The 23,298-nt window shown below is 48.0% G+C and overlaps 2 protein-coding genes across 3 annotated transcripts in view; both read right to left on the bottom strand.

Moving 5' to 3' along the window:
• Positions 1 to 69: 69 nt before the first annotated feature.
• Positions 70 to 2,577, bottom strand: Gpbar1 (G protein-coupled bile acid receptor 1). Its single transcript, XM_036173755.1, has 2 exons — positions 2,419 to 2,577; positions 70 to 1,196 (listed from the first exon to the last, which is right to left on the bottom strand). The coding sequence occupies exon 2, from the start codon at positions 1,152 to 1,154 to the stop codon at positions 159 to 161; it is 996 nt and encodes a 331-aa protein (XP_036029648.1). The 5' UTR covers positions 1,155 to 1,196; positions 2,419 to 2,577; the 3' UTR covers positions 70 to 158.
• A 10,102-nt stretch (positions 2,578 to 12,679) lies between these two features.
• Positions 12,680 to 23,298, bottom strand: part of Arpc2 (actin related protein 2/3 complex subunit 2) — a 33,920-nt gene continuing 23,301 nt past the window's right edge. For both annotated transcript variants that reach the window (XM_036173499.1, XM_036173500.1), the window contains 4 exons: positions 18,424 to 18,550; positions 17,138 to 17,238; positions 16,310 to 16,410; positions 12,680 to 13,129 (listed from right to left, as the gene is read on the bottom strand). In XM_036173499.1, coding sequence (XP_036029392.1) covers positions 13,105 to 13,129; positions 16,310 to 16,410; positions 17,138 to 17,238; positions 18,424 to 18,550 — 354 coding nt within the window. In that variant the 3' untranslated portion in view covers positions 12,680 to 13,104. The remainder of the gene's footprint in view (positions 13,130 to 16,309; positions 16,411 to 17,137; positions 17,239 to 18,423; positions 18,551 to 23,298) is intronic.

Raw genomic sequence — 23,298 nt, 5'->3', positions numbered from 1 at the left:
CCCTCGTTGAGATACGGAAGGAGATAACCTGAAATGGTGGCCAGAGATTTATTTGGTCAGGGTGAGGTCTCATGGAGCAAGGGCTCCAATCCAAAGAAGTAGGGCAGAAGAGATGGATGAACACTCCCGGGAGGCAGGCATCGGGAGCTGCTGTTTTCCTAATTCAAGTCTCGGTCCATGCTGCTTTGGCTGCTGGTGTGGTGGGCAGTGCTGGGGCCTGGACTGTCCCTCTTGGCTCTTCCTCGAAGAACTCGCAGCCATCTTTGGGCAGCTGCCCTCCATGGGGCTGTGTAGCGCTGATCGCCCAGACCCATGGCCACGGGCACAGCTGCGGCACTGGCGCTGCCCAGTGAGATGAGAGATAACAGAGTTCCAGGCCCGAGTGGTGGACGCCGCTCGTAGGCCAACACCGACAGGAGGAGTGTGGCCACATAGGGACCCCAGCACAGCAAAAAGAGCAGCGTGGCTCCTGCCTGTGCCCTAGCCTGCCTCCAGGTGAGAGCCCTGGCCAGGGTTGAGGGTGCATCACGGCACACTGCCCGCTCCAGGCGGCAGATATCTTTCAGCTGGCGGTGGGCAGTGACTAACACTCTGACAGAGAGAAGGGTAGCAGCCCCCACAGCAGGCAGCAGGAGCCCATAGACTTCGAGGTAGAGGTAGGGGGCTGGGAAGACAGCTTGGGAGCTGCAGTTGGCACCAGGACTCCAGTGGTTCCAGCCCAGAGCGGGCAGGCTGGCAAAGAGCAGGGGGCTGACCCAGGTGAGGAGCAGGGCTAGCCGCGTACTTCCGTGGGGCCGCAGTGGCTGCAACACAGCCACATAACGCTCCCCATGCACTAGCAGCAGATTGGCGAGCAGGGACAGGAAAGAGAAGTTGGGGGCCATGTGGAGAAGGAGGCAGGGCCAGTAGCCCCGGTGGCTCCTGCTCCACAGCCCGGGAAGCATGGGTAGTGCCAGCCCTGTGAGTAGCCCGGCCAATAGCAGGCTTAGGAAGAAGCAGCCGGCAGGTGGGCTTCGAAGGTGGCGGTCCAGGGCGATGCCTAGGGCCAGGAGCAGGTTGGCGATGACGATGAGGCTTGCCAGGGTCAGGGAAAGCCCCAGTGCCCCCGTGGGAATGGAGCTGGCCACCTCCCCAGTGTTGTTGGGTGGCATCATGGGTCTTGGCACATGGAGGGCCTGGAGCTGCAGTCAGCATGCCTGGATGGAGGAGTGGCCAGGGTTAGGTTGGAGCTGCAGTCGACTGTAGAGGCTGCAGACTGAGACCTGGCCATACCTTATCTTTTCAGTTGAAACTTAAAACAATTACATAGGGAAGTCATGCTTTTGGTTTAGCTTGGAAAATCAATTCTGGCAACATAGTTCCTTGTATGTTATCTTAGTAGAAGCTGCCTTCAGGCAATAACCACATTGGGCAGCTTCACCTTATCTCAATTCATCCTCCAGCCTTGGGGCAGCTGTGTTTATATCTGTTTAGACCGGAAGGCATCCTACCCAAAGCATGTCAACCTTTGCCTGCCCACATTGGGATGCCAAGAGAGGACAGTGGCCAGACAGCCACTGGGTGAAAGGCTCCTAAAGGCCAGGTCTGAGAAGTCACAGAGTGCCCTGTGCCCCCACCCCCACCCTGTCTACACTTGGAACCTCTTACAGCTGAGTGAACAGCCTCCGGGTAGGACTTCCAGCCCATAAACTTGACTCGTCCGCTTCACACTAGCAACAGGCCCTTCCTGGGAACTAGAGGGAAGGGTGGGGAGATGCTTGGCAAGGAGTTGGGGGTGCTAAGAACAGAGGAACCCCCCCCCCTTAACCTCTAAACACAGGCTGAACCCAGGGGACTAGGCGGAACCTCCACACTGACCCTGCTGCTTTCTTTTACTTGGCTGCCTGGTCTCGGCCCTAGACCATATTCAAGGTCCAGTGGGAGGGGTCCTGGATCCTATTAACAGGGGAGCATCTGCTGTTGCTAGGATCAAAGTCAATACGGAAGGATTCTGCCCTCCCCTGCTCGGGCCTCTCCCAGGACCTGCATCAGCTCTCTGGTTCCCTCAGGTTGAGAGATGCTCTCCTTCCATCCCAACAGCTCCCACGACTGCGCTCCTGATGCCTTTCCCTCTCTTGGCCTTATTCATCAGTCCCCCGGTAATGGCCTGTCTTTCCCTTTCCAGCAGCTCTCTAGATCGTGCCCTTCCTCACAACACCATCCACCTTTACCACTCAACTACTGAGACCTAGCCCGAGCTGGGGCTCCCAGCCCTTCAGTCCCTCACCAGCCTCCCTCAGAGTAAAGACAGAGCTCAACATTCAGGGGTAATGTCCTGGTGGGGTGGGAGCCGTGCCTCCCCGAATACTCCAGGGGCTTCAGCCACTGCAGTGGCCTCTGCAGGATCGGACCTGGAGGGGTTGGGGTGTAGCTACTCACATGGCTGTTAGGAACAGGTGGTACTTGCTAGCTGGGCCTTCTTCTGAGGATCACAGAGTCACAGCAGCCTCTCTTCCGGCCATGCCTGGTGTCCCGGCCAATGAGTGCATGTTGCTTCTATGCTGGGGACAGCAGGAACTAGGCTCAGGCTCTGCCCTGGCATGGGTTCCTGAAGGGATGGAGTCCAGGCTGGAGGGCCTCAGTCTTGGCTCCGCCTCTGGGGTGGGACTTGGCACATCCTGCCTGCTTTTATCCAGAGGCCTTCCCTCCTGTCTAAGTGAACCTTCCCTAGCGTCTGCCACATCATGAAACCTAGGTGGTTTTCCATACCTCTGAGAACCTATGCTGTCATTGCCAGGCTCATCTGGGGAATGCATTCCAGCCAATGAATGTTTGACACATAGCACCTCCCGCCCTCCTCTCCCACTCTCCCCCTCCTCCCCCACTCGTTCCCCCCTCCCCCCCCAGCTAATAGAGCTATTTTAGGTAGTTTAAACCCTGAATGGCCACAGCAGCCCACAACCAGTTACATACACCAAATAGTGTGCATGCAAGATGCGGGGTGTGGGGGTGTTGAGGGTTGAGGGTTGGGGCCTGAGAATCTTCACCAATGCTCATCACTAGATGAGCCTTTTAGTTAAGAAATCCAGCCTTGTCTTCCTAGACTGGGGTCATCCTACATTCCTCTCAACTTTTGCTTTGTTTGAGACAGGGTCTCATTTTGCCCAGGCTGGCCTCAAACTCCTACGTAGCATCACCTTGAACTTCTGATCCTTTTGCCTCTGCCTCCCAAGTGCTAGGGTTATAGCTTTGTCCCAATGTCCGTGGACCATATTACAGACAGGTTATAGAACTCAGACCCATTCATTAGATTAGTACTCCATCAACTCAGCTACATCCCTAGTCCTCAAATGTTTTCTCAGTCAAGTTTGAGGTAATGCATAAGGCATAAGTGGATCCGGTGTAGAGGTTCAAGCCCTGTAATCCCAACATCTGGGAGGATGAGGCAGGGGGATCAGTGTAAGTTTGAGGTTAGCCTGGGCTACAGTGAGCCTGTTTCAATGTGAGCTGTCTTCCCACAAAGGAAAAGCCACCTATTAGGGGTGTGGTGGGGAATGTCAGGGGGTGACACAGGTACCTGTGGACACAATGCTTGACAGTAGCGAGGGGAGGTCAGCTCCAGTGACTGATTCCGCCTCCTCCATGGGGCTTAGAGGTGTACACTGTGGTTGGCATGACAACGGGGCTGGCTGGGCTCCCACTGCTTAAGCTGTGTGAACTTAGGCAAATTGTTGAAGTTCTCTCAACTTAGTTTTCCCTTCTTTCCTTTTTTCTTTTTCTTTTTTGGTTTTTAAGACAGGGTGTCTCTGTGTAACAGCTCTGGCTGTCCTGGAACTCACTTTGTAGACCTGGCTAGCCTCGAACTCACAGAGATCCACCTGCTTCTGCCTTCCGAGTGCTGGGATTAAAGGTGTGCACCACCACCGCCAGATATTCAGTTTATCTGCACAGTGGGGCTCAAAATTGTACTTCCTTAGGCCGGTCTGTCATGCTTGCACTTGTGGTGCTGAGACAAACTGCAGCGAGCTGCAGCTTCAGAAACATAGTGAGACCTTGTTTCAACCAACAAAACCAGAGGAAGGAGGGAGGGAGGGAGGGAGGGAGGGAGGGAGGGAGGGAGGAAGGAAGGAAGGAAGGAAGGGAGGAAGGAAGGAAGGAAGGGTTACCTCCAGCAAAGGAGGTAACAGGAACTAGATCCACCCTTGGCTCTTGAGTACTTGATTACTTGTAAGTGCCAACATCATCGGGAGGGATTTCTGCTCCTCTCTACACCTGCCCACTCCACACGAGTACTTTGCCGGAAAGGCAGATAGGGAGCCTACGATATGAAAGGAATGGCATTTTTTAATTCACAGGAAAACCGAGGAAATTAGGTATAGTGAGAGAAGGGCATGTTCACCGTGTGGAAGCCAAGAGTTCTGTGTCTGCTTTGCACTGTTTATCAAGTACAGCTTTAGGGTGATGGGGGAAGAGGAGCCCAGCCAAACTTAAGGACTGAAAGGAACCGAGACTGCAGCAAGATGGCTGGAATTGAGATGAGGCGAACCTCCTCACAGAGCAGGAGAACGTCCGTCCCTGGGAGAAATGCAGCCCAAGGGCTAGAGGTTTAAGACCTCTAGCACGGTTTGCCCCGCAGCACACATTCCTGGGTCCTGGAGAGGCGGGGCTTCTGCTGGAGACTAAGCAGAGCAACCTTAACCACATCTGTCCTCCAGGAAGCCCGTACAGTCTCAGACCCACCAAATGGCAGTGGGGCGTGAGTCAGGCTCTGGGAGAGTTGTCTGGGGCTGGACTAAAGTGGTGCAAGACCCCTTGGACACGGGGCTGCCAGGAATAAACAGCCCGTTTTCTGTTCCCAGCCTCCTTCCCCAGAGATTCAGGATGTCTGTTTCTTTTCTGCTCTATCTAAACACTGTGGGTGGTATGACGTGTAAAGGGGGCAGCTCAGGCAGTGGGAGCTGGAAAGCCTGGGTTCTGTCCTCTCCTCAGCTCAGCGTCTCCCTCACCAGCTCATCTGCTTCCTCTCTTAACTGTCAAGCCCTCGGCCATGATAGTTTCTTTTACCCTTCCAACCACAGAAGGCGGGTGCAAGTTTTCAGATGCTCCGTCTACTGCCTGTGGCCCTGACCTGCTGTTTTCCTGATGGAGAACATGTGCTGGGATGGACATTCCAGACTGTCCCAGAAGCCTCCTGGACCTCCCTGGTCCACTTCCCTATTTTATTTTCCTGATGCATTTGGGACTGGGCTGGTGTGCTCCATGAGGTCTGGAAGCAGTTACTCTGGACCAGGGAGGCAGATGAAGCTTCCCCGTACTCTGAATTGCTCTCCCACCCCCACCAAAGGGACAGGGTCTTGGTATGTAGCCCAGGCTAATCTGAACTCCTGGTCCTCCTGCCTCAGCCTCCCAAGTGCTGGGATCACTGGTTTGCACTACCATACTCAGCTGGCCCATACGTAAAGCTGGTGTGGATATGTCTTCTAGATACTGTAAGACCAGCCAGGATGCTGACTTTGAGAATGCCCATTCAGACGCTGAGGGAGAAGACACTGTCCTTAAATCTGAACTAGGAACTAGTTGAACTCTGGCCTGGCCTGTGTGAGACCCTTGAATCCCAGAAGTCCTAACACATACTTTCTCACTCTGTCTTTCAGCTTATGTTCCAGGAGGGGCTGGACAAGGGTGCGTCAGGTGAGCCCTGTATAGAAAGCAACTGGATGTCGACTGCCACGTACAAGGAGCATCTACAAAGCAGACTGATGTAGCAGTTAGGCTAGGGTTTTCTCCTTCTGTATCTAACCCCCACCCACCCCTTCTTTCCAACAAAGGAGAGGAGAGTACAACACATTAGGGAAGCTCTGGAAGGTCCAAGACATAAAGAAACTTGGCTTAAATACCCCTTCCAATAGTACTATCTGGGTGTATAAAGGGAGCCAAGGGAGGACCAGGTAAGGGGCAGAGATGGCAGGGCTGTTGAGAGCATACTGCTCTTGCAGAGGACCCAAACTTGGTTCCCAGCATTCACATTGGGCGACTCATATCCTCCTGTAACTCTTAGATCCAGAACAATCCAATACCTCTGGCTCCCACAGGAACCTGCACTCGAGTACACACGTACACACACACACACACACACACAATTTAAAAAGAGAACAAATAAGATCATATGGCTGTTATAGATCCAGAGCGTAGCTCAGTGGTGGCTGGCGGTAGGTAGCCTAACACACACGAGGCTCTGGGGTCCATCCCTAGCACTAAGTTGGGGAGGAACCTCACCCAAATACACATGTATATATATACGTGTGCCTGTATACAGTAGAGATGCCTATGTTGTATAACACACACACATACACCTGTGTGTGTCTGTGTGTTCTTTTCTCATTTTAAAACTGGGAGTACTGGGATCATATGTGATCACTATGTATGAGTGATCACACACAGTATGAGTCACTATGCCCAACTCAAAGTGCATTTTTCTTCCCATTTAATATGTATTATCATGATGTTCCATCATATTTTCCGAGCCGGGAGGTGGTGGCGCACACCTTTAATTCCAGCACTCAGGAGGCAGAGGCAGGCAGATCTCTGTGAGTTTGAGGCCAGCCTGGGCTACAGAATGAGTTCCAGGTCAGGCTCCAAAGCTACACAGAGAAACCCTGTCTCAAAAAACCAAAAAAAAAAAAAAAAAAAAAAGAAAAAAGAAAAAGAAAAACCCAAACCCACCCCATTTTCCTACATATGCATGCAATGCATGACCGCACTTACTTGGTACCCTCTTGTCCTGATATGTCTGTTGACTCCTGTCCTCTTCCCAACTGTTCTTCCATTTCTTCTTTTTCTTTTTTTTTTTAAGGATTCAGTGAATTTCATTAAGAGTTGTTTACAGGAGCATGAACACCTTACCAGTGGCTAAATCACTAAGAAAACATCTCATCCAGTCACCATGGATTTTGGATGTTGGCAAAGTATTGTGGAATTAGAATTTACTATTATAAAAATATTTAATGCCATTATATTTTTCTCTTACAATTTCTTTTTCTTTTGAAACAGGGTTTCTCTGTGTAACAGCCCTGGCTGTCTTGGAACTCACTTTGTAGACCAGGCTGGCCTCCAATGCAGAGGTCCACCTGCCTCTGCCTCCTGTGTGCTAGGATTAAAGGTGTGTGGCACCACGCCTGGCTCCTATAATACTTTAGAAATCTGGGTTGGGGATTTAGCTCAGTGGTAGAGTGCTTGCCTAGCAAGGGCCTGGGTTCGATCCTCAGCTCAAAAAAAAAAAAGAGAGAGAGAGAGAAAAGAACAATAGAAATCTAACATCTCAGAGACCCCCAAAGAATACAGATTATTGCTATTTTTATTGGTTGCCTGCCAGAAGTATATGGTAAGACCCTACTGAGGTTTTATTTTGAGACAAGATCACACCTTGTAGCCTTGAATTGCCTGGAACTCCCTGCACAGAACAGGTTGGTTTGAAATCACAGAAATCCACTTGATTCTACTTCCCCTGAGAACTGGAGTTTATTATTGTTATTGAAGACTTATTTATTATGTATATAATATTCTGCCTCCATGTATGCCTGCATGCCAGAAGAGGGCACCAGAAATCATTATGGATGGTTGTGAGCCACCATGTATATGGGTTGCTGGGAATTGAACTCAGAGCCTCTGGAAGAGCAGCCAGTGCTCTTAACCTCTAAGCCCAGGGTTTATTATTTTTAAAAATTGTGGGGTTGGGGATTTAGCTCAGTGGTAGAGTGCTTGCCTAGCAAGTGCAAGGCCCTGGGTTCAATCCTTAGCTCAAAATAAAATAAAATAAAAAAATAAAAATTGTGTCTTTGTGTGGGTACATGTCCGTAAGTGCAGGTCCCTACTAAGGGAGGAAGGGTTGGATAACCCTGGAGCTGGAGTTACAGGTAGTTAGTTGTGAGCTGCCTGCCTAATGTGGGTGCTAGGAACCCAAGTCCTCTGAAAGAGCAATATATGTCCCTATTTATTTAGGTGTTTTTTGTTTTTTTGTTTTTTTTTAAATAGGGTTTCTCTGGTACCTTTGGTTGTCCTGAAACTCTATAGACCAGGCTGGTCTTGAACTCAGAGATCCACCCATTTCTGCCTGAGGGCTGGGAATAAAGGTGCAAGTCACTACTACGTGGCTTTTAGTCTTTCAGTTCTCTTTCAAGTCCTGACCCTATACTGAAGACACTATAACATACTTTTGTTTAAAGGACACAGAGAAATCAAGGAAGAATTAAGGCAGAATGATCTTACCCAGCTAAAGACCATGTGTGCTACAGCAACAAGCAAGACACAGGACACCAGTGTAAGAGTGGCATGACTACTGGGGGTAACCAGCTGCTGCCTTGGGATTGGCTAGAATTCACCAACCTGGTAACATAAATCTGATGGCTTAATAGGGAACACACCATGGTTGTTTCCCCTAATGAACATGTTGTCAAACTATTTTATAAATATGTATACCCACAGGCCATTAAGCTCTCAGCTAGGGGCGAAGAAGCACATTTCTGTAGAAAGTGACGGTTAATGCAGAGGCTTGAATCTGGCTAAAGTACTGAGAGCAAGTGACTGATGAGTGCTCAGCCTTAAATTGGACATCTCCATCAATCCCCGCCTCCTCCCTGTGGCCAAGGCCTGGGGAATACCATAAAAGATGAGGTTGTTTGAACAAAAATGGCCCCCGTAGGCTCATAGGGATTAGGACATGTGGCCTTTTTGGAGTAAGTGTGGCCTAACTGGAGTAAGTGTGTCACTGGGGATGGGCTTTGAGGTTTTAGATGCCTGGGGATCCATATGTGGAACTCTCAGCTCCCTCTCCAGCACCATGTCTGCCTGCCTGCTGCCCTGCTTCCTCCCATGACGTTAGTGGACTAAAACTCCAAACTGTAAGACAGTACCAATGAAATGTTTCCTTTACAAGAGTTGCCGTGACCATGGTATCTCTTCTCAGCATTAGAAACCCTGAAACAGAAGTGAAGGCAAAAAGAATTCAAGACCTGGAAGATGGGGAAGTGTCATGACACACTGCCATCCAGGTGCGATACTGCTGTTAGAACCACGGACACACAGCAGCTATGGGCACCTGTGTAAGACTGGGCCCCGCAACGTTTTCGTGGACAAAGGAGGTGCCCATGAAGTCCTATTCCCTCCATGAGGAACTGAGGACTGTTGTAGATGCTGGGAGAGATGGTACCGTTTTAATAGTCTAACCACCTAGAGACTAAGTAGGAATTCCAAGAATGCATAGGGAGATCCAGAGTTCCTAAAATCCAGAGATCCAGTGTCCTAAAATCAGCAAAAAGACAAATGCCAGCCAGAGTTGGGCAGGGCAAACCTGTCATCTCGGAACTCGAAGGCCAAGGTAGGAAGACTGCCTTTTGAGTCTGCCAGTTGGAGACCAGATTGGGCAGAGTGATGCTCTTCCAAACAAACAAATAAACAGTGGAATGAAAATAAAGTAGTTGGTCATGGCAGTGCACACCTGTAATCTTAGCACCTGAGAGGCAGAAGCCAGCCTGGGTTAGATAACAGGATCTTGCCTCAAAAACACATCCAACAAGAACAAAAACTCACCAGGTGGTGGTGATGCATGCCTTTAATCCCAGCACTTGGGAAGCAGAGGAAGTGGATCTCTGTGAGTTCGAGGCTAGCCTGGTCTACAGAGTGAGTTCCAGGAAAGGCACAAAGCTACAGAGAAATCCTGTCTCGAAAAACCAAAAAAAGAACAAAAGCTTTATCAAAACTACCTTTGAAACTCTCTTAAATATCTCTCAAGATACTCTCTTTCTATGTCGCAGAAGTAGGACCAGGAAACCTACAGGTCCCTAGAGCCCCATTTCAATGACACCCAACAATGGGAACAACCTGCAGTGTTTTAAATTTGACAATGGATGGGGTGAAACAGTTCTCTAACTCTGGTACACACATGAAAAAAAATCTCCGATCAACACTATGTGTGCTACAGTGACTGCCCTTATCTGCACTATTCCACTTTTAAAACAAATGCTGCTGTTCAGAAAACTAGCCAAGTAAGAAAAAAGCACGCACACATAACAAAGGTACACACAAGTGTTAAATAAAACTGGTTAAATGTGAAGAAAGGGGACACATAAAATATGTCATTTTACCCTGGCAGCAAAAGTAGCTACCACAGTTAATCTTTCATTCTATTGGGCATGACAAATTTAAATCAATAGTTATATTCATTTTGATTGGCTTTGAAAGTTACAAATTTACAAACTCAAGTTCCATTTGCTTTTGGGATACCATCTCACAAGGACTCCAATTTGCAGTAAAGCTAGTTAAGGAAGGGAATGGCTCAGTTGCCTTTAGCCTACTGGCTATGGGTGGGTTAAGACTTCTGTTGGTCTTTTCTGTGTCGAACACACAGATTGCAAGCCCAGCGCCACTTAGAGATCTTTGGCTACAGTTAACTCTGAAGCTCTCACATGATTGAGCCTGTATGATAATGAGTATTCAGAGATGGGTAATGCCTGGGAGGTGCTCACCAACCTAAGACAAACACCTGTGTGGCCTGGACAGGTGTCTCCATAAGGGGTAAGGTGACCTGCTGACGTCCCACACAACCTAAGTCAGAAGCTCATTTTTAGTAAAAGGGGAGGCCTGTAGGGCCCTGGCGCTCCCCCCCCCCCCCCCCCCCCCGTTTTGGGTAACTGTTGCCTTGCTTGCTGACCCTGATATCCTCCCTATGCTAATTCCCTGCAAGATTTCACCCTCCTGAATGCTTGAGGGAAGTTCCCTGTGTATCCTGCATATTGGGCATTAACAGCTTAGATGCAAGATTGTAATATATCTGAAGTGAACTTCTGCCCTCCGGGTTCTCCCACTGTGCTGTAAGCCTGTATTTAAGACCTCCTCCCTCCTTCAATAAATGGCATTTGGCATTCAAAAACAAAAAGAAAGAAAGAAATTGAAGACAGCGATGTTCTAAAACAGGAAGTGGTGATGGTGTCATGGGCCTATGAAGATGCTGGACTAAAGTCCATCCAATTGTGCAAACAGGAAAATTGTACACTCTGTGAATTATCTGTCCATAAAGATCTTATATAAAAAGATGTCATTTTACTGGTGTGACCCTGGGCTACAATTACACGAGCTGTCACACTGGGGAGGGAACAGCACCTTGCTTTATTATGTCTAACATGCATGCAAACAAATCACTATCTGAAAACCAATGTGTAGAAAATAAAAGTGCTGGTCACATACAGTCAGATAGATGACCACTTAATTCACTATGACTGTCAAACTAGTTTGAAACACACTACTTGAAACAGGGACAAAAGAACAGCCTTTAAATCACTGTGGGTACCCTCAAATTCTCAGGACAAAACCTCACCAAACAAATTTTATTTCTGGCACCTATATCTTGCTAGGGGACAGCATGTTTTGGAAGGTTCCTAGGTAACAATGTGGCAGGCACCTCCTACTGTGAGCTTCTTGGAGTACATCAATGTGTTGGAATATGTGGCCAGTCAGTATGTATGAGCTCCACTCTGGAATAGCCATCAATGTAGAACCTGTAGGACCACCTTTCAGGAAATGCCTTTATTATGTGATTGAAGAACAAGCAGTTTTATTTCCAGTGCTCACTCAGAAGCAGAAGCAGGTGGATCTGAGAGGGAGCAGCTGGACTACACAGTGAGTCCCTATTTCAAAACCAACGAACCCCCACCCAAATCCTAATCTCTAATATACACACAAATGCACACACATACAGCCCAGACAGAAAGCACTTTTTTTTTTTTTTTTGAGAGGGTGTCTCACATGTAGCCCAGATGGGCCTCAAATGCATGTTTGCACATAACCCTGAACTTCCAATCCTCCTGCCCTCATCCTCCAAGAGTAGGGCAGCAGTGGCACACATCTTTAATCCCTGCACTGGGAGGCAGACAGGTGGATCTGTGAGTTCAAGGTCAGCCTGAATTCCAAGACAGCCAAGGCTGTTCACCCCATCTCAAAATCTCGAAAAACAAATGAAAAGGTGTATGCCATGGCAGATGAAGGGGTTAGCACATGTTGCTTCTGCAGAGAGGTTAGATTGGTTCCAGGACTGACAGAGCAGCTCAAAACCACCTATAACTCCAATTTCAAAGGATATGATGCCCCTTTCCTTACCTGGTGCTCAAGCACGCTTGCGAATGTGTGTATATGCAAAACATTTATGCACGGCACATAAAATAAAAATATTTAAAGGTGCAAGCCACCAAATCTAGTTTATATGGTACTGGTGATTGAACCAAGGGATGGATTTATGAAAGGCTAGGCAAGCGTGCTATTAATCCCTACCCCACAAAACATCTTAATTTGCCTGCCGCTCTAAGGGGGTTTCCTGGCTACTCAGCTGGGCAGCACCAGCTAACAAGCTTTACAATGCAGGCAGCATGTTCAAACAAACAACAGCAAAACAAAGGTGGCTCATTCCTGAAATCCCAGAACTCAGAAAGCTGAGGCATGAAGATTGCTGGAGAGTTCGAGGCCAACAAAGACCAATAAAATGAAACCCAAACAAACAAGCTCCTACCACCCCCACTTACAGTTTGCAAACCAGTCCTTCCTTCCTGTAGAGAAGAGAGGCTCCCAAGTACATGGGCTAGCTGGTTCAAGGGCAGTGCAGGTCCACCCTTTTTTCTTTTGGACCCCTAGTCCAGAAACTCAGTAAATCCTCAAGTAAGATAGAAAGATTTTCTTTATTAATGACCCCAACCGTATTTCTTTAGATACAGGAGTTTTGAACTCAAATACTTAGAAGAAAACAAGTTAAGATTGCATTATCTGCAACTCATTACCAGTAACATATTGCAAAGCAAACAGCTTGGAAAAGGGTAAAAAGGAAGGGGAGTGAGGAAGGGAAAAATAAAAGGAGGGAATTAAGTTGATCAAGTGGAATTTTTTTCTTTGTTTAAATTCTGGGAACTATGAAGTCCTTGCAAGCACAGCTCGTTTCTGCAGGTTATTTGCCAAACTCGTACAAAATGGAACCCAAACGGAGAATCCCTTAAGAACCTGGAGAGATGCAACATGAAGGGCTACGATTATCCAGTAGCAAGCGGTCCAGCCTTCCATCAGCAGAGCTTCCTTCTCCGTTCCCAAGCGTTAGCGGGACGAAAATGTCTTCCCCCTTCAAAAGCAGAGATGGTGTGAAGGGCTGTTCCATACATCCTTCTACCCTGCACTCCAGACCTGGGGTGGAATGCCCAAGGGACACCAAACAGCAAGGGAGGGGAGCCTTCAATCAAAGGTGCCGGAACCACGGGTCTCAGTCAAGATCCAGCTTTCACAGGACGGCGGCTTCACTACCGTTCTTCTGACTCAACCACACCATGCTAAGCCCTTAAGGGCATTGGATGTTCCCAGCAGATGGGAAAATTCTCTGCAATTTTTTTTTTCAGTGTCCGACTATGTGGCCTGGAACTAGCTATTACACTAGGCCTGCCTCTGCCTCCTGAGAGTGCCACCACACCCACTTTTCTCTAGTTTTCAGATAGCGTCTATGGACCGGAATTTCCGATCACTGAGGCTCCTTCTACCCAGTCGATCCCATTCAGATAACAAGTCCTTAACCTTTCAGTAGGAGGTAGGAAATCCAAAGCCATCTTAAGAACTTAAAAACAACAGCCAGGTGTGGGAGTATATACTTTTAATCCCTGGACTCAGGAGGCAGAGGCTGGTGGATCTCTGTAAGTTCCAAGCTAGCCAGGGATATATGAGACGGTCTCAAAACAAAAACAAAAACAAAACAAAACAAAAAACCCAACTTCAAAGTTAAAGGTTAAAGACATTTCTGTTGTCACGTTGTAAATACACTCTGGCTCATAGAACACTTGGCTGGTTCTGGGTTTCTGAGCTGTGCTGTCCTCTTCTACACAGTAAATCTCCAGAGGAACCGTACTAGAACCCCAAAGACCTACAAATGGTACCTACCCCACAGGTAGGTACCTGGAACTGAAAACTGAGGACTATAGAGCAGAAGAGTAAAAACAGAGCTCTCCATGTCTCCTGTCCATCCTAAATCAAACTGTCTGATGGCCCTTTCCCCACCAGACAAGCAGAGTACTATGGGATGCCGACTTCACAGACAACTCCTAGTTCAGGAGCACACCTATAGCAGGCCTGCATTATTTTAAATCTGTTCACTTAGCAGCATGGAGGTTTCTTTTTTACTTTTTTTTTTTTTTTTTTCAGAGCTGAGGACCTAACCCAGGCCTCATCTTTCCTCAGGTCCCCCATCAGGGCCGGGATTAATCCCTGCCTCTGTCTGTCTAATTTGGCAGTAACCACCAGGAACACGTGCTGGCCACAGAACAGATCGAAGAAGGGACAGTTGTCAGGGTGAAGTTAGGTGATGCCAGCAGTCCCAAGGCTATCTTAACATCCCATTTTTTAACCTTTGTCTTGGATTTTTTTTTTTTAAAGATTTATTTATTTATTTATTATGTATACAATGTTCTGCCTGTATGTATGCCTGCACGCCAGAAGAGGGCACCAGATCTCATTCTAGATGGTTGTGAGCCACCATGTGGTTGCTGGAAATTGAACTCAGGACCTCTGGAAGAGCAGCCTCTGAGCCATCTCTCCAGCGCCACCCCCCCTTTTAAAATGTACATTGATGTCTTGCCTACATGAATGTCTGTGTGAGGGTGTCAGATCTTGGAGCTACAGACAGTTGTAAACTGTCATGTGGATGCTGGGACTTGAACCTGGGTGCTTTGGAAGAGCAGTCGGTGTTCTTAACCACTGAACCACCTCTCCAGTCCCTCGTTTTGTTTTGTTTGCTGTGTGTGTGTGTGTGTGTGTGTGTGTGTGTGTGTGTGTGTGTGTGTGTGTGTAAAGGCCAGAAGTTAACACTGGGTGTTCTCAATTGGTCACTTGGTTTTCCGTTTTTTGTTGTTTTTTGAGACAAGGTCCCACTCCATAGCTGGATGGCTTGGAACCTGCTATGTAGACCAGGCTGGCCTTGAAATCACTGAGACCACACCTCTGCCTTCCAAGTGAGTCCTGGGATTAAAGATGTGTGCCTACACCTGGCTCTTCATCTTATTTTTGGAAACAGGGTTTCTCACACTGAACCTGGAACTCAGTGACTGATTATACTGGGTGGCCAGAGAGCTCCTACAATCCACCTGTCTCTGACCTGTCTGTACTGGGTTAGAGGAACGTGCCACCATGCCTAGGGTGACAGGGATCCAAACTCAAGTCCTCATGCCTGCACAGTGGATGCTTCACCAATTAAGCCACTTCTTAGCCCACTTGTTTGTTTTTGGAGATAAGATCTTGCTAATGTTACCTAGGCCAGCCTCAAACTCCTGGGCTCAACTTATTTTTCTAATTCAGTAACCAGCAGCCTCAGTAGGGACCACAGGTTCATGCCACAGGCTGGTTCTGTATGGTTCTGAATCATCATCCAGAGCAAGTTTCTCTTTCTATCCAGGTCACACCTATAATGGTGGCTGGTGCAAAGTACTCTGGTAAAGACAGGGAGGAAAGGAGAAGTTGCAGGCACCTGGAGACAGGGTCTTGAAAGAAAAAGTGCCTCCCTGGGTATAACCTTACTTGCCCACCTTGTCTATAGCTCTGCATTGTTTAGCTATGCCATGAAGCTGCCATATCACGACATGACATCTGATTCCATCTCTCTCCAGGTCAGATGGAACACCAGCCTTTAGGCTGTAAGTGGCAGCATAGAAAATCAGAAGAGACTTCCCACCAAGCGCACAGATGCCTGATGGTGCTGTTACTGAGAAACCCTTACCTACTTCTCATTCTCAGCTGAACCTTCAAATGTCAATGGAGTCTAAGTTGGTACAGCTGCACACGGCAGAAGGAGCTGAAGGTGTTCTGAATGCCACTTACACCAGCGTGAACTCTCTCGGCCTCACACCATGTTGGCCTTTTGAGCAGATCTACACTGCTTGCTGCTCTGCCTGCCATCTTTCTCCCTGACAGAGGCAGCCTTTGCCCTGTACACCTTTCCTGCTGAGAGCACAACAGTAGAAAGAATTTCAGATAACTACATGTCCTGAAGTGACTGAATACGGAAGGAAGAGACTCACCTTTTACAATTCAAGCCCATAGAGGACAGATTCTTAGTTTAAAAGAGGGCCATTTATTTCCTTCCCTAACTGTCATTCTTGTAGCTCCCAAAGACTGGGATCCCATCGGCAGCGAAGGCCTTTTCATCTCCCTTTCACTTTGGTAGCTCTAGGCTTGGCTCTGCTGGCCTCTTCAGTCACCTGGGTGCAGGCCCCAGGACCTGCTGCTTCTCCAGAGCTGAGGTGGGAAGGTGGTTCCTCCTACTTACGTGATTGTTTTCATTTCCTTTTTCTCGGCATCTGGGCGTGCACGGTTGAGCACCTTAAGGAAGTCAGATGTTTTTGCTCGCATTCGTGTGTGGATATAGGCCTAAGAGTAAACACAGGAGGAGCTGAACAGGCTCACGGTCTAGAGACAGCTCTGCTTCCTTCCACTGGGGTACACTATGGGGGGGGTAAGGGAGGTGGGGTGCTCAGGCAGCAACCAGAGATACAGACCCTCCACTACAGGCAGGATGAGGGAGGGAGAGGGCCATTTCTCTTACTGTGGGGGACACACTGGGGCGTGGAACATGCTAGGCCACTGCTCTACCACTGGCTGCACCAAGACATGATTTCTTAAGGCCTCTGGAACTTTCTAAAAATAATTTATTTTATGTGCACTGGCAATAGATCTCCTGGAACTGGAGTTACAGACAGTTCCATGAGCTGCCATGTAGGTGCTTGGAATTGAATCCGGGACCTCTGGAAGAGCAGCCAGTGCTCTCGATTGCTGAGTCTCTCTCTAGCCCCCGCCTTTGGAACTTTTTAAAGCCTTTTTAAATTTAGTATACATGTGCCTGTGCCCGCATGATTTTATGTACATTATGTATGTGCATGTGTCCATGGCGGCCGGAAGAATGCATCAGGTCCCTGATACACATAGTTGTGAGCTGACACGGGCACTGGAAACTGAACCTGGGTCCTCTGAAATCACAGCAGCACTCTTAATTGCTGAGCGCCCCCCTCCCCTTTCTCTCGGAGTCCTCTCCATCCCCATGTGGAAGTGTCTACTGAGAGTCAATCAACAGCCTGGTAGAGGTGCTGGTGGCCCTCACCTTAGAGCACTTAATGTGGTAGTGCAGGTAGTCCCGGAAGGTGTGGATCAGGTTGATGGTGTTGTCTCGAGCTGTGGCATTGGTGTGGCGAGGGAAGAGCACTAAGGCAGGGAAACAGACAAGGCATTAGTGGTGCTGTGTGTGCTACCATCACAGACAACACAATCAGGGAGTGCCAATGAGTGCAAATAGTGAAGCTCAGGGCACAAAAACAAGGACTGGCCGGAATCCACACTGAACTGTAGCCCCCTGCGTCCTTGGCACTGAAGCAGACTGTCAGTAAAAGCAGGTCCCAAAGAATACTCATCTCCCGAGCATGAGAACCAAGCCTAAGACAGCCCGGCAGGGTAAGCTGCTTCCCACCCACAGGCTCAGGCTGCTGCACTGGGCAGATCTGCCTTTGGGCTCCACTTCTCCCCATGTTTGTTCCACTAACACCAAGAGCCCCAAGGTCTACCAACTGTGCAGAAAAGGAATGGCCAGCAAGAAAGGCAGAACTCTGGTTCTCAGTTTACCCTGGCTTGAAGGAAGAAAAAGTGAACATCAGGCTAGGAAATGCATTCTATTCCAAGTTTACCATGATTTATGAACCATAAAGAAAGAAATGCTGTCAATGAAACTGACATGCCATCAACTCTAAGACACACCTCAACTGCAAGAAGCGTGTGGAAGAAAAATGTAGTCATCAGCAACACCCAGCTACAACACATCTTTAGTTAAAGGTGAACCCAAGGAGACAGTCCCGCAGCTTGCAGCAGGAAATGGGCTGTCAGCTGTCATCATCAGCCAGCTCACAGGGCTGACATGAGTAAGCTGGGTATCTTCAGTGGAAAAGAAGACTCAGCCAGTCACAGCTGAGCTCAGGTGTTAGAAGCAAAAACTACCACATTGCCACATGACAGAGAACTCTATTCAGCTGCCAAGCCACGCTGACATGGCCTGTCCCTAACTTCTGACACCAGAGCCCTTACCACTTAAGAAGAACACAAAGAAACAAGAAATGATTACTGAAGCAAAATAGCACCCAGAGCCTGCTTTGTGACCAGCACTGTGACACTCCTGTCACAGCACAGAAGAGGCAACACAAACATGCCGGTATGCCTGCGTCTGCACTAACACAGTTAGCTAAGGCTGTCCGGATCTAGGCATTCTGCATGTGAAAGAGAGGCAGCTCCACTTGCTGATGGAAGGCTTTGGGTTGTTCTCTGCAGTGCTGAGAGGACTGAACTCAGGGCCATGTGTGTCTAGGCAAGCACTCTACCACTGAACTACCTCTCCAGCCTCACCGAAGGTGATGTAGCCGATGTTGTCACCCACGGCAGCATCTGTGTCTTTCAGCTCTAGAGGAGGTTCCCTGTGGCTAAAGAGGACCTGGGGGGCTGTGTGGCTGGCTCTCCGTCCTTCTTTGAACTCCTGTGGAGACACAGCAAGAGAAAATTCATGAGTTGAGTGGCACTTTACATACCGTGTGCTCAGACCTTCACAGTCTGATAACTAAAATGAACTGTCAAACCTCAGCTACATGGCCGGCTGAGGTGGCATTCGCCTTTAATCCCAGCAATCAGTAGGTACAGGCAGGCAGATTTCTGTGAGTTTGAGGCTAGCCTGGTCTACAAAGTGAGTTCAGGCAGAGCTGTTACAGAAAAACCCTGTCTTGAAAACCCGAACCAAACCAAACAACAATAAAAAACCCGCCTCACCTACAAGTGCCAGTAGCTTCCACTGCACTCCAGGTTCAACAGGGAGACTACAGAGCACCAAACAGACCACATCTTCAGCCCATGATACAAAGTGCCACGGTGCAAGCCCTTTCCTCTTTGGCTTCATTTGGTCTAACATGGCAAGAGGACCAACTTGAGTTCAAGGCCAATCAGGGCAGAGTGGGAAGACCACTCCAGAAAACACCACCAAACTTCAGATAAGCACTGCTGCTTACTACTCGCTGTATATAATGTGACTGTTCATTGTGACTAGTACCAGGCTGTAGCTGGAGTTCTGAATTCTTTTTTTTTTTAAATTTTTTTTATTCATTTCTATTTTATGTATGAGTGCTCTGCATGTATACCTACATGCCAGAAGAGGGCATCACATCCTATAGATGGTTGTGAACCACCATGTGGTTGCTGGGAATTGAACTCAGGACCTCTGGAAGAGCAGTCAGTGCTCTTAACCTCTGAGCCATCTCTGCAGCTCCCCTGGAGTTTTAGATTCTATACACACAGGGAAAACTCTTTACAAACTGAACAATTTCCCCGGCTCCCTTGGATCCCAGGGCCTTGCAGTTTCTTCCTTGCCTTCTCCCTGCCCGTGGCCCCTTACCCTCACCTGAGACAGGCTTCATGTAGCTAGGCTGGTTTAAACTCACTAAACAGACAGAGGACTTCTGGTTGTGAGCCTTGCCTCTGAGGGCTGAGCTCTCTCTCCAGCTGATGAGTTTTACTCCTGATTGTCGGTCTCTACGATCTCTGCACACCCACACCTGATCTTTTTTTTTTTTCTCCTTTTTTTTTTTTTTTTGAGCTGAGGATCAAACCCAGGGCCTTGCACTTGCTGGGCAGGCACTCTACCACTGAGCTAAATCCCCAACCCCCCCCCCATTAAAAAAAAATATTTATTTATTTATCATGTATATAGTGTTCTGTTTGCATGTATCCCTGTAAGTCAGAAGAGGGCGCCAGATCTCATTACAGATGGTTATGAGCCACCATGTGGTTGCTGGGAATTGAACTCAGGACCTCTGGAAGAACAGTCAGTGTTCTTAACCTCTGAGCCATCTCTCCAGCCCCCACACCTGATCTTTTACTTCCAGTTTCATGAATGCCATGCTTTTACTGGGTGTTGGGCCTTTGTACTGTTTAATTATGAGATCTTTACCTGTTATTATTTAGAATCATCAATCAAAATTCTAAAGCAAATTTAACCCTGCCTTGGGGGCTAAAGGAGACAGACTGAAAGAAGCTGTTATCTTAAGAGGGTAAGGCAGGAGAATTAAGTGAAGTCTAGCATGGTTTACATGGAAAGACCTTCTCCCAACCCCTCCTGCCCCAGCAAGAACAAACCCTAACAAAACTCTAGTAAGCCAGGAGCAGTGGCACATCTCATAATCTCAGAACTTGAACTTGAAAGGCAGAGGCAAAAGGATCAAGAGTTCAGGGTCGTTCTCTGGTAGTTCAAGGCTACAGAAGAGTCTATATCAAAATACCAAACCAGGGGGTTGGATATTTACCTCAGTGGTAGAGCTGGGTTCGGTCCTCAGCTCTGGAGACAGACAGACAGACAGACAGAAAGACAGACAGACAGACAGAAAGAAAGAAGGAAAGAAGGAAAGAAAGAAAGAAGGAAAGGAAGAAAGAAAGAAAGAAAGAAAGAAAAACAAAAAAAAACAAACCAGGGGTGGGGGTGGGCAGCAGCGGCACACACCTTTAATCCCAGCACTCGGAAGAGCCAAGCGGATCTCTGTGAGTTCGAGGACAGCCTGGTTTACAGAGCGAGTTCCAGGACAGGTGCCAAAAAACGACACAGAGAAACCCTGTCTTGAAAAACCAAAGACAACAACAACAACAACAAACTAAACAACCTCCTCCTCAAAAAGAGCTCATGATCCTTAACAAAAGCACAGTGCTCACCAAACTACCAAAAAAAGGGACTAAGCTGGGCGGTGGTGGCTGCACTTGCCTTTGATCCCAGCACTTGGGAGGCAGAGGCAGGCGGATCTCTGTTGAGTTCGAGGCCAGCCTGGTCTACAGAGTGAGATCCAGGAAAGGTGCAAAGCTACACAGAGAAACCCTGTCTCGAAAAACAAAAAAAACCTAGAGTATTTAAAAAAAAAGAGGCCATTCCTCCTACACTCATCCTCAGGCCCACCCTCATGCACTCCTATACAAACAGATGAGTGAACAGGACATCTCTCTCCTAGTTCCCAGCAATGACAACAACACATGAAAGGTCCTGAATTCACTCCCTAGAAACCCCTCCCTTCAAAAGACTCACTCCAAAGGGGAGACTGAGTGGGTCTTCTGAAACACGGCAGGTGCACGAAGCTAAGGACAGTGTCAGGGTTAAGACACTTAAGAGCATGGTCACATAGCCTTATAATCTGAAGTGTGGCTGGCTCTTGCTGCTCACACACCACCTTTTCTATAGTCAGCCTTGTAAGGATTCTGTCCTTAATTACATCATCAGCCTGCCATGTCCCAGCCTAAAAAAAGCGGGCAGGCCCTCTGTGCGTCCCTTTTCTCGCTCCTGCTCGCGCTTGCGCGCGCGCTCTCTCTCTCTCTCTCTCTCTCTTCTCCTCTCTCCCCCCACCCCCCTCTCCCAATAAAGCTCTAAAAGGTAACTATGGCTCTTCCCTCTAGCACTCTCCTCTGTCAGCATTGCCAGCCATGAGCGCCACCGCCTTAACCAACAGGCCTCCAGCAGTCGGGACAACTGCTGCTCTGGGAGGACTATCTCGTCTTTGCAAGCATTTCTATGATACTTCACTATTCTTTCCAGCATCCGGCTTCCCTGCCAGGCTGAGTTCCTTAGGCCAAAGCTCCTGCTGTACTTCAGGTTCTCCTGTCCTTCAAAGACAGCACAGTCCTGCTGAGTGAAAGAAAACACCCCTGCCCCTGCTGATGCAGAAGCACTGTAATGAGAGGGGAGGGCAGGGACTGTTTCTATTTCCAAGGAGGAAGAGCCCAGTGTGGTGGTTTGAATGAAAATGGCCCCCAAAGGCCCATAGGAAGAGGCACTATTGGGAGTGGGTGTGGCCTTGCTGGAGGAGTGTGTCACTGGAGTGGGCTTTGGAGTTTCAGAAGCTCAAGCCAGGTCTAGTGGCTCACTACTCTCTCTTCGGATGCCTGATACAGATACAGAACTCTCAGCTACCTCTGCAACACCATGTGTACCTGCCTGCCACCATGCCTCCCATCATGATGATAATGGACTAAACCTCTGAACTGTAAGCTAGCTCCAATTAAATGTTTTCCTTTATAAGAGCTGTGTTGTCAGGGTGTCTTTACAGCAATAAAACCCTAACACTGATTATCAAGTCCTAAGCAAAATACAGATCATGTGGGATTCTGTTTGTTTTATACACTGCTTCTGCGTGGCTGTTAAAGGGTTATGGAGAAGAGAAAGGGTTTCTATGTGTTAGGTTAGCTCCCTTCCCAACATACCTTGTTCTCCAAAGGAAAGATACTTGGAGACTGGGTACATGCCTATAAAGCCAGCACTTGAAAGAAGATAAAGAATATACAATCAGCCTGATGTGATGGTGCAAGCCTTTAATTCCAGCACTCAGGAGGCAGGGTGGGCAGATTCTCTGAATTTGAGGCCAGCCTGGTCTACGTATAGAGTTTTCCAGGTCAGCCAGGGCTATACAGTAAGACTCTGTCTCAAAAAAAACCTTCCACAAAGAACAAAACAAAACAGATAAAAAACAAACAAACAAACAAACAAACAAAACCCAAAGAATTCAAGATCATCCTTGGCTACATAAGCCGCTTTCTCTTCCTCCTTCTCCCCATCCCCAAGAGATTTGATCAACACTATTTCTACAGCAGGAAATAACCTTTAGACAACTTGATGTCTTTGCTTCTCCTTGCTCTCTCTTAAAATAGCAACAGCAAGCAGCCCCTCCCAACAGACCCCTTGTCTTCATTATTATCTGTCACACAGAAACCTACCAGACTGTTTGTTTTATTTCTTTCTGGGAGGATGTCTGCTGAACACCAGGATACTATTTCTTTTTTTAAAAAAAATTTAAGCTACACCTTTGATCCCAGCATTTGGGAGGCAGAGACAGGTGGATCTCTGAGTTTGAGGTCAGCCTGATTTACAGAGCGAGATCCAGGACAGGCACCAAAACTACACAGAGAAATCCTGTCTCAAAAACACAAAAATAAATAAATAAAAATAAAATAGTATTTATGAATTTCATTTACTCTGCATGTATGTGAACATCTGTGCCACTGCACGTGTGTGGAGGTCAGAGGGCAACTTTAAGAAGTTACTTCTTGGGGTTGGGGATTTAGCTCAGTGGTAGAGTGCTTGCCTAGCAAGCATAAGGCCCTGGGTTCGATCCTCAGCTCCACCAAAAAAAAAAAAAAAAAAAAAGTTACTTCTTTCCTTCCACTAGGTGGACCTTGATGTGGAACTCAAATCAGGCCACTGAGCTT

This window comes from Onychomys torridus, chromosome 23 (assembly GCF_903995425.1).
Source record: "Onychomys torridus chromosome 23, mOncTor1.1, whole genome shotgun sequence".
NCBI classification, from domain to species: Eukaryota; Metazoa; Chordata; class Mammalia; order Rodentia; family Cricetidae; genus Onychomys; species Onychomys torridus.
Note: the sequence above shows the minus strand (reverse complement) of the source record. Positions and strands in the feature narration are given on the sequence as shown.